This window comes from Dromaius novaehollandiae, chromosome 4 (assembly GCF_036370855.1).
Source record: "Dromaius novaehollandiae isolate bDroNov1 chromosome 4, bDroNov1.hap1, whole genome shotgun sequence".
Classification (NCBI taxonomy): Eukaryota; Metazoa; Chordata; class Aves; order Casuariiformes; family Dromaiidae; genus Dromaius; species Dromaius novaehollandiae.
In genome coordinates, this window is record NC_088101.1 from 6,761,897 (window position 1) to 6,772,737 (window position 10,841).

A 10,841-nucleotide genomic window follows, 5' to 3' on the forward strand; every position below is an offset into this window, starting at 1 on the left:
CTCTGCCCCCGCCGCCCTCCCAGGCCCCCTGAAGGGCTGCCCCGCACCCCACTTGGGGCAGGCACCAGCACCCCATCGAGTCCCGCCAAGCCGTCCCCATGCCGGGGCCTGCCCCAGCCCCTGGGGCAGCTCTGGTGCCCCCCTGGCCCCCCGGCGCATCGCCAGGGGCCCAGCAGCCTGGGGGCTCCCCCCGCCGTGCTGCCCCGGGGCTCCCCCGCGCGCTGTCCCGGCTCCCAGTGATGACGGCCGCTCTCTGCGCCTCTGCCCTGCCCTCTCTGCAGCCCTGCGGTGCGTCCCCTTCGTGGGCATGACGCTCTTCGCCCTGCGTATGATGCTGAGCCAGGTGGGGAGCAGCCGGACCCTGCGCGCCGTCTGCAGCGGTGAGTGTCGGCCCCGCGGGCAGGGGCAGGGCCGGGGCAGCCTCGGCGCCTCTGCTGCTGCGCTTTGCTCCCGGTGCGACCTGCCGGGCTCTGAGCTCTGCCCCGGCTCCCTCCCGCCTGCTGCGTGCAGGGCGGGCTGGTTTTGGGGGGTTTTGGGGGAGAGGGCGAGTGTTTGGGACGGCTGGGGCAGGGACGCAGGGGGAAGCGCAGGAAGGGAACACGGCTGGGAGGAGGAGGAGGAGGAGGTGTGATGGGGAGGAGGAGAGCAACAGCGCAGCGTTTCCATCAGGGCATCTCCGAGCACCGCGCGGCTTGTGCCTGGGGCCGGACCCGGTCTCGGATGGAGCCGCGGCGAGCGGGGGGCTGCGGCTGAGGGCAGGCTGGGGCAGCAGAGCAAGGTCTCGTCCCCGCCACAGGCTCTGCCCTGATCCTTCTGCCCTTCTCTCGCCGCAGTCCTGGAGCAGTGGTCGAAGGCCGTGAACACCTACCTGGGCGCCTGGGAGCAATGCAGCTTCCCGCGCATGGGGCAGGCCCAGTTCTGCAGCAGCGTTTCCCCGCTCTTCCACCATGTGGTGGGGAGCTGGCTGGGCTGCGAGGAGGAGGAGGTGAGAGCGGCTGCCGTGCCGGCCCCGCGACTCCGGGGGCCTTTGGGCGGGGCCGGGGTGGGGACGTGCCCTCTCCTCTGGAGCAAGGCCTTCTCCTCCAGGGGAGCAGGGCACTGCCTCTCCGTGGGGAGGGCAGACCGTGTCGGGGTGGAAGGACGTTGGGCCCCGCTGAAGAGCATCTTGCTGCCCTCCCTGCAGGCCAAGCAGGCTGTCCTGGGGGCGATGGCTGCCATGATGGGCCTCCTTGTGCGCGAGGAAGAGCACCACGAGTGCATGTGGGAGCAGCTCCCCTGGCTCCTGGGGCAGTACCAGCAGGTCCAGGACACTTTCCGGGTGACCAAGGTGAGGCGTTATGTGGGGCACGGTAAGGCTGTGGGGTCTGTGCGTGTGCCGCGAGGTGTTGGGGGTCTGTGGGGTGTCTGAAGGAGCTGGGAGCCCTTGAGAAGAAAGGGGGAGAGCAGGGGAGGCTTGAGGCCTGCTGGGCTTCTCGGGCAGCGCCAGAGCAGCCCAGGTGGGGCCGAGAGGGAGCTGAGCATCCCCGGGGCTGACCTCCTTGGGAAGGGAGGGTTTTTTTCCAGGGGGCTGGAATTTCATCACAGAAACGCTGGGTTTCCTTTCTTAAGACGTTGCTTTAGGTGACAGCCCCACTCTTCTTCCCACCCCCGTTCCCTTGCAGGCTCTGAGTTATTTTCTGGAGATTTTGGGGGAAGTGCAGATCCCCATCCCCCAGGACGAGGTCCAGGCCATTGGCACCGCTGTGCACCACCAGGTAAGGGCAGCCTGACCCCGTACCGCTTGCGCTGGGTGCAGCAGACCTGACCCACGGGGACAGGAAGGTCCTGCTGGGCGGCCGGGCAGAGTGTCCTTGCGGCGGGACCTACCTTAAGGCCAGGTCTATGCAGATATTTGGGAGTTGCCTCCTATGCTGGGGTCTAGAGGCTGCTGTAGCCAAAGCCCCCGGGGAGACAAGAGCGGAGGCAGCAGTTTCTTTCCAGTCCCCTCGGAGCTGATGCTCTTCTCTCTAAAGCGCCCCTTGTTCCCACAGCTCAGTGATGGGAGCAAGCAGCACAGCGGGGAGCACTGGTCGGAGCTGTCCTCCTGCGTCCTGCTGCTGGGTGAGGGGAGGAGACTCCGCGGGACACCGCTGTGCCCTCGCTGCTCTCTCCCTACTCTCTGGCTAACGCAGAGCACGACTTTTCCCTCACAGCCCGAGTTTGCCCTGAGGACACGGTGGCCTTTCTGCGCTCACAGCTGGGGAGTGGGAGCGAGGCCACTCACGTGGTGTCCTTGGATCTGCTCAGAGCCCTGGTGCGCCCCACAGGTCAGCGGGGCGCAGCGAGGCCAGCCAGGGGTTTGGGCTGCCGGGCTGGGGGCAGACATGACTGCAAGTGATGCACAAACGCCCGAAACGAGCTGCAAAGTGCGTGTTCCCCAGCCGAGCTGCCACGCAGCTGCAGGGACAGGGATGAGATGAGGCAGCTGTAAATGGCGACGCACCGGTGACAGCACTCGACGCTCGGTGATGGGGCCGGGACATGAGCTACTTGTACCCATCGCATTTCTGCAGCACTCTGTGTTGTTAAAACAGTCGGTCCCGTCACCCAGTTGTGTCTGTAAACAGAGTCACTGGGGGACTCTGCTGCTTCCTCGGCCGTCACAGTCTTGTCCTGGGTTTTCTGTGCCGCTCGTGTGTGAGCGAGCTGGGAGCTTTGGCAGCTCCCTGCTGAAATGAGGGCTCTGCCTGAGCGCCCGCCTCTCCCCGTCTTTTCCAGCAGCAGAGAGAGGCCAGAGCCTGCCCCTGCTCGTGCAGGCGGTGCGCTGTGCGCTGGGAGACTCCAGCAGGAAGGTGAGCTGGTTGGCGCGGGGCGGCACCGCGGTGGGCAGCAGAGAAAGCTTTTGCTGGGGGCAGAGCCTGGCCAGCCCCTGGCAGGGCTGCTGCTGGGGGTCGAGCCTAGAGGAGCGTTTCCCCGTGGAAATGTTGCTGCGTGGCAGTGGCTGTGGGAGCAGCGGGGCCTCCTGCACCCCCATGGTCTCCCCGCGGGGCACAGGGGCTGGATGGGTGTGAAGGTGTCTGCCCCTGGGCTTTTGAGCAGAGGAGGGTAACTGCAATGTGCTCCATGGCAGGTGGCGAGGGCAGTTCTGCGCTTCACCAAGGAGCTGCTCGGCCTGGGATCTGGTGGCCCACGTCTTCGCCACGTTCAGCCAGGCCTCCGGCAGACTGGTGAGGGCAGAGCGTGACGCTTCGGCTTTGCTGTGTGCCTGGGGTGTCCTGGGAGCCCCTGCGGGCGCCCTGGCAATGGGGAGCCCCCCCCCCCAGCAGGGCTGCAGTCCCCGGTGCAGAGGGCTGAGCGGCGTCCCCACCGCCGTTCCCGGGGAGATCTCGGAGGAGGCTGGGGGAGTGCTTTGGCCTCCCACCAGCACACAACAAATCCGACTGCGGTGCTGCCTGGGCCGTGACTCCGCTGGGCCGTGCGTGCTGCCATTTCAGCGCTGTCACTGAGTACAGCCCTGCCGCAGGGCAACCTCCTTGCATCGGCTTGGTGCCACTGCGGCATCACTTGGGCCCTGGAGGAGCTCGTAATCCTGACACCCCGACTAACGATGCTGGCGACCGCCCCAAGGAGCAGCGAGTCTCCCTGGTCGCAGCCTGTTTAGTGCTTCCTTCCCCTGGGATCTGGCCTCTCCTGTGGGACTTTCTGCTCTCTCCTGCCTCTGGAGATGGGGGCTCCCAGGGGAGCATCACAATAGCGCTGGGTGGTTCATGCTTCACCTCCCATCTCAGGGACAGGGGCTGATGCTGGTGTTGTCCCAACTGTGTCTTGCAGGCGCAGAGAAAGCTGTCTCAAGCAGAAGCGCAGGAAGCAGCAGATCTTCAAGCCCTGTGCTTGGACATCCTGCGCTCTCTGGATGTCTCCGTCCGGGGGATGACCAAAGTAAGTCGTCCTGCGCCCTGCTGCTGCCTCCCTGCCCCACTCTCCCCAAAGTGCTCCCCGAGCAGCCCCTTAGGCGCACAAGGTGAGTGGAAATGCAGAGCGTCGTTTCCATCTCAGAGCTGAAACGAGCTCGAGCTGGCACGGAGGTGGGAGCCGCAACGTGCTGAATGGCCTCGTTCTTCCCTGCAGCTCCTGTGGCCGCGGCTCCTGCAGTACGTGGTGCCAGCCCAGTACACCGGCACGTTGGTGCCGCTCTGCCGGTGCCTGCGAGAGCTGGCCGAGAGCCGGGGGAGAGCAGGGGGCGAGGACGGAGAGGAGGAGCCCGATGTCGTGGCCTCCCGGGAGCGAGGTAGGAAGCCGAAACTCTCGCCGTGAGCCGTGTCAGGCTGTGCCGGCGGCCCGTGGGCCACGTGGGGGCTGCCCAGCCTGGGCAGGGGCAGGATATGGCGGGTCGCGCCGCTCTCACCGGCCTTTCTGTCTCCTCACAGCCAAGCTGCCGAGGCCGCAGGCCCTGCTGGCTCGCCTGCTGGTGAGTAGGGGCCCCGGGGAAAGCGCTTTTGGGGGCTGGAGGTGACGGGAGAGGTCGGGGCAGAGCTGTGTCGCAGGCCGGGGCCAGCAGCCCACAGGGAGGAAGAGGCGTGCGAGAGTGAGTCGGAGCCTCCCTGGCCTCGCGGGACCCTGCTGCTGCGCGGGGGAGAAGCCGGCGGCGCCAGGGAGAAGCTCCCAGCTGGGCCGGGGCCAGGCAGCCGCCCTCCCTGCGGGGAGAAGCTGCGGCTCCTCCGGCCGCCCCGAGCCCAGGTCTCGCCTGCCCTCTCCCAGGTGGTTGCGGCGTCTCCTCACGCCGGCAGCGGCTGCGGCGTCGCTGCCCTGCAGCTGCTGCAGGCCCTGTCCACAGAGATCCACAGCGCCGTGGGGATGGTGTGAGCTGTGAAGATCCCCTTCCTGCTGCAGTGCCTGGAAGGTAACGTGCCGTTGGGGAAGAGGAGGCTGGAGAGGCCGAAGGGGAGGCAGGAAAAGGCAGTGTCCAGGCGTGAGGGAGGGGAATTGGCCCTGGGTTTCTCAGCGCTGGCTCTGCAGCCGTTGCCCTTCCAGGGAGCAGCGCTGACGCCCAGGAGCAGTTTATCTGGGGGATGGGGCCTTTCTTGCCCATCACTGCCACGAGCAGGTGTTGCAGCACCCCGGCGTCCTCGCTGGGTGGGTGTTTGGGAGGGCTGGACTTGGTGCTCCTGGGGGTGGGTGAAACGTGTCCTGGTGCAAATGTGTGTGCGTGGTCCGAGCCCTCGTGTGAGGGCCTGGCTTGCTCTGGAGCTGCAGTCGAGCAATGGGGACTGGGAGCGGCGGGTGTGTGGCTGAGCTGAGTCTGTGCCCCTGTCCCCCGTCCCCAGGGTCTGTCAGGTGTCCTGGGCCTGGCCAAGAGTTTGGCATGAGGGCTTGAGCCTCGCGGCTTGGGCCCCTTCTGGTGTGGGAGCCGGAGGGTGTTTGAGTGCCAAGGAGCCCCCGGGCTCTTCTGTGGCACCAAGTAACACGGAGGGTTTTCTTGCTCCGGATTTGTAGGGCAAAGCGAGAGCTGCCTGGACTCTGCCGAGTGGGAGCAGCTCCTGCTTAAGGTACAGCACTGCTGCGAGGGCAGCAGCTACCGGTGGGAAAGTGGGGGAAGGTGTGGGTGGAAAGGTAACCAGGAGCAGGGGAGCCCTGAGCAGGGAAATGCCAGTTTTGTTCAGAAAACAGGAAACACAGGAAAGACCCCCTGCAAAGGCCCTGAGGATTTTGTTTTGCAAAGAGCTGTGGATCACAGAGGGTCGTGTCGTGTTGTGCCATGTCCCATCGTTGCACGTTGTGACCCGCTCTGCGGGGGCTTTGCTTCAACTTGTGTTTCTCCTAGTTCCTGAGGACATCGCTGGAGACGATCGAGAGCCAGGCCTGGACCATGGGCCTGAGCGTGGAGCTCAGCCAGCAGACGGGCAGCTACCCCTGGCTGTCCCGGAAGCAGGTGGGTCCCTGCCGAGGCCTCGTTTCTGCAGGAGCCGAGCTGGACGGCCAGGCGCCGCGGCCAGCTCAGTCGTGCCTGGTGTGGGCTGGTGCGTCGCGGCCCGGCTCTGTGCCGCCAGGCTGTGCGTGACCACGTCTGGGGTGGCCGCTTGTCTTTCAGGCCTTCCTGTATAAAGCTGTCGGGGTGTCCCTGGCAGCGTGTCAGCATGTCCCCTATGTCCGCGGGGAAATGAAGAAGCATCTCTCAAGGACAAATTACTTGGAAGCGTCTGAGAGAGAGGTGAGTTTCCTCTTCTCCCCTTGCTTTCCCCGGAGCCCCTCGGTATTTCCAGGGGAGCGGTGATCTCTCCGAGCAGAGCGCTCCAGGCTCTTCTCATTTCCTTGTCGCTGCTGTTTCTGTCGGACGATATCGCGAGTGTCGCTCGGAGCTTGCCGTGGCTGAGTGTCGGCCAGAGGCCGCCTCACCCTTTCCCTTGTGTTGCAGGCAATGATTTCTGTTTTGGCCGGTTCTGCCGAGAGCCACTTCCACCTTGCCTTGGAGGTGGTGCAGGAGTTTGGGGCGTCCATGGAGGAAAGACCAGTGTCTGGGGCTTTCAAACGCCTGAAGGTAAAGGATGCCGGGTGTCTTGGCTCGTTTTTCCTCTGCTTTATTTTCACTTCCAAACCAGTAGCAGCCCAGGGGTGGCTGCTGCGTGGAAAGCGGGGCAGCTCCTTCGCCGGGAGGCAGCGGGAGCTGGGGCCCGACGGAGGCGCTGGGCTGACGTCTCGTGGCTTCTACCGCGGCGCAGGAATACCACCAGGGGAAGAGAGCGGGGAGGCACATGGCCCTCGTGCTGGCCTACGGCCAGATCGCGCTCTGCGCCCCCCCGGAGCAGCTCCTGGCCCGCGTGGAGAGCGACGTCGTGGGGCGCATCCTGCAGCACTACCGCGCCAGCTGCCAGGTGGGTGCACGGGCGCAGGGCCAGCCACACAGACGTGGGTCTTCCCTGAAGCTCCTGCGAGTGCCGACTGTCCCCAGCGCCCCGGGGGCGGTTGTGCCCTGCCCGTGCTGGCGGAGGGGGACGCAGCAGCCCTGGTTCGTCCCTGCTGCCCTGCGGGGTCTGTGCGCTCCGGGGCCGTTGCTGCGTGTCCTGCGTCTGTGCGCCTTGGTTCACTGCCTCTCACTCCACCGCCTTTCCCCTTCCAGGTGCTGGGCTTCTCCTTCTCCACCAAGGTAAGTCCTGCCCCCCGGGGCCTTGCTCGCTGCCCTTCCCACACCCCTTTCCCCACGCAGGCGTGCCGGACTCGCCCTCCCGCTCCCCAGGCCGGGGGCCGGGGGTCTCCTTGCGGTAGGTAGCCGGGAAAGCTCATGCCTTCGCGGGGGGAGCTTCTTCCCGGGAGGGGAGAGGAGGTTTCCTTCCTGCGACCCGTGTGCCGAGCCGGGGCTCTGGGCAGACGCAGTCGCCCTTGTGCGCTGTGCTCTGGGGCTGGACTGCCCGCCGTGTTCCTCGTTGAGCCCTTGGTGCTGTGAGGAGTTCCTCACCGGTGCCGCCGTGTTTCCCTGTGCCGGGACACAGGACATGCAGCTCAAGCTGGCGCTGATCCGGAGCGTCACCGAGGTCAGCCGGGCCGTGCGGGTGGCGGGGGGCTCCCGCGGCGTGGAGCTCTGCCGCAAACGGGAGCTGCTGGACACCTTGCTGGTGAGTGCCGGGGCTGGGACGGTGCCACCGGGGAGGTTGGGGCCGAGCCCCGAGGCCGGTCGTCCCGAGGCGCGATGCTCCGCCTTGGCCGCACGCGACCTCTGGAGCACCCTGAGCCTGGTCCCGGCGGGAGGGCTCTCGGCGGCTGCCCGCTGCCCACTGTGCGCGTGTCTCTGTGACCTGCAGGGCTTCGTGCAGGGGGAGCCCCGGGATCGCCTGGCGTCCCCCGTGCGCCAGGAAGCATTTGTGGCCGTGGGGCACTTGAGGTAGGGTCTTTGCGCCGGGGCTGCGGGGAGTTGTCATCTGAGCCGCTGCTCTGGGCAGTGGTAGTGAGACTCTTGTGTGTTTCCCTCTTTCTCTGCCAGCAAACTGAAGCCATCGCTGAGCCGGGAGGAAAACCGCGACCTCCTGGATCAGTGTGTGCGGAGCGTGATGCCCCTGCCTGCCCTGGAGCCGGCGGAAGAGGAGGGGGCGACAGCGGCAGACGCTCTGCACGTGCAGGTACCTGCTGGCCCTTCTGTCGCCTTCTGATGCGACAATCTCCCGTTCGCCTGAGACGGCACGGAGGCTCCCCCAGCCTCCGGGCCAATGAGCACTGACACCAATATGAGGATGCTGCAAATGGCGTTTATTGTACGCATGTATTTGCTTATATACCTACAAGCATACTGCTATCTCTACGTCATATCCTTCCTCTTCCTTCCTCTTTCCGTGCCATCGCGAGATCTTCCGATCGCCATTCCCTACATCTCCCCCTCCCCATGCTTTGACTATGCTATTTGCTTTAAATTGCCGTGTCGCGGGTTAAGCGTTCATAGTGTGGGTGTGGGTGGGACCACCCCTTTTCTAGCAGTTGTCTTACCAAGCATCTAAACACTAGTCTACATGCTAATATGCCTAGCACGAGCATCAGCAGCAGGTGCAACTCTTCTATTAGTAATTGCCTGGCCCATGGTCCTAGCCCAAGCCAATTACCACTACCGAATCCAGAAGGTCAAGCTCTTGCGGGTCCCAGGGCAATGATGCATTCAGCGTGTTCAAGCAGTTACTAATATTGCTTGTGTTTGTGCAGTGCTCTCTTAGCTTTGGTAGGTCTACGGTCAAATTCAATGGGACCCCTATTAAGCCTGTCTTAAAAGGCTGCCCCGCACCCGCCAACGTCAGGCAAAATTGCTTATTTCCTGTCCGGTTTGCCCAGGTGAGCCATAGATTGTTACTACCCCATTTCGCTAACATTGGTTCGCCTTTCACCCCTTGGAGTCCCAGTCCCAGCATCGCTACGAGGAGAGCTACTTGGGTTGCTCCCCCTGCCATCTTCTCGGGTTTTCTGGTTACGCGTTCTTCTTGTGGTTTCACGCGCCTTTTCTCATCTGTTCTTCTCCTGTCTGCTGTCTTTGCTGCTAGAAGGGATCATCGGCTTTTCAGGGTGGTCCTCCCCTGCAATAAAACTCAGACATTCATTAATTCACCTGACTCTCTGCTTCCTGTCTTGTCCTTGCCCTGAGGTCTGGGCGCACCCACTTCATAGGGACCCATCTTACCATTTTTCCCTGCCTGACCGCTGCATACCCTCGTCCTTGGGTTACCAGCTGCCACCCCTCTTCCCATTCCCCTTTTTCCGGGATTCGGACCTTTACTTCTGGTCCCTCGTGCGTCGCTCGGACCACCCAATGCTTTTCCGCTGGCGTCTTGTTCTCCTCCCCCCTGATGAACTGATTCAGACCGAATAAGGCGCGCATAATTATTTCTGATTGTTTGTGCACGGGGATTCTTTGTGTATATCCCTCCCCCTCCCCAAGAATCTCGATCCTTTGCTTTAAAGTGCGGTTTGCTCGCTCGACGATGGCTTGACCTGTGCTATTATAGGCAATACCGTGCACTAGCTTAATTCCCCACCGTACGGCCCATTCTCTCGTGCTTTGCGCTGTGAAACACGTGCCGTTGTCTGTTTTAATAGTTTCTGGGGCACCCAGCCAGGCCATTGCCGTGTGCCAATGCAACTGTGCCGCCCGCGCTGTGACTCGTTTATGTTGGGTCGCCACGATGATACCGCTGTGTGTGTCCACTGTGACAGCCAGCCAGGGCCGTGGTCGAAGTCGCTGGCACATTGTGAAGTCCGTTTGCCATATTTGGTTTCCTTTCAGCCCCCTGGGGTTGATGCCGGCGCCCCACAGGGGGGTTTTTTGGCAATACGGGCAAGCCGCAACCACTTCACGAGCCGTGGTGAGGGGGATGTTGCAGCTTTTTGCCAGTGCTTTTGCACCAACGTGGAGAAGGTCGTGCACCTGCCTTGCTTCTGCGACTGTCCACACACCTTTGGCCGCTTGATCGGCTTTATTGTTGCCTTCTTGGTACACTCCTTGGATTGCCTCATGACTCCGAACATGAATAACGGAGGCAGTGGCCCGCCGCTGTTGTAGGGCTTCTTCTAGCATTAGCGCAATGGGCGATCCGGCCCATCCGGGATACGACATGTTGTGTAACAATTTAAAGACGAACATGGAGTCTGTCACTACATTCAAATGCTCTTCTGGCCACATTTGCAATGCCTGCGCCACAGCTCGGGCCTCTAAATGCTGTACGCTACTGTCCGGCTCGCTGATCTTCACTCGGTGCCATTGGGCCTTTTGATCTTGCCACACAACAACCGCTGCCCTGGTCACCGATGACGCGTCGGTGAACACTGTGCGCCCTGGTGCAGGTCGCTGTAGCACTCGGGCTTTCAGATGGGGCCGAAGGACGGAGAGGTGTGTATACATCTCCAGCACAGGCGATAATCTGATTGTTCCTGGGAATCCTTCTAAAGCTATTGCTATACTATCTTGTTTCTGGACCACGCTGTCCCATTGACTCCTTTTTACCGGCAGGTAAATGGACTCAGGCTCCTTCGCGAAGTGCCGAACGGTGGCGGTTCGTCCCTTCTGTATCATCTGTGCCAACGCTGTTACGATTGTGACGTATGCCGTACTTATTTGGTTCGACACTATCCACCATACGACTTCCGGACGCTCCGGTGTCCCTTGTCCTAGAACGCCTATGGCTCCTGTTCTTGTAACTGCCACGTACAGATTGATTGGTCTGGCCGGGTCGTATCTCGTTACTCCGCCCTTTGCCATGAGATCTTCTATTTTTCGGAGGGCTTCTAACGCGTTCGGTGTCATCTGCCTCGGTTCCCATGGTTTGTGGCCCTTGAGCAACTCGAACAGTGGCTCCATCCACTCCTTGGGAATACCTATCAGCCCTCGCAGCCATTGG

General features: G+C 63.0%; 1 protein-coding gene across 1 annotated transcript; it reads left to right on the forward strand.

Moving 5' to 3' along the window:
• Nucleotides 1-331: 331 nt before the first annotated feature.
• LOC135328248 (maestro heat-like repeat-containing protein family member 2B) lies at nt 332-7,251 on the forward strand. Its single transcript, XM_064511038.1, is given in 18 exon segments — nt 332-380; nt 834-985; nt 1,184-1,327; nt 1,662-1,754; nt 2,031-2,100; nt 2,193-2,306; nt 2,758-2,839; nt 3,110-3,206; nt 3,811-3,918; nt 4,108-4,267; nt 4,407-4,447; nt 4,738-4,879; nt 5,473-5,525; nt 5,801-5,908; nt 6,068-6,187; nt 6,392-6,514; nt 6,696-6,848; nt 7,094-7,251. Coding segments are annotated over 18 exon segments (1,959 nt in total). The 3' UTR covers nt 7,244-7,251.
• The last annotated feature ends 3,590 nt before the right edge of the window (nt 7,252-10,841 follow it).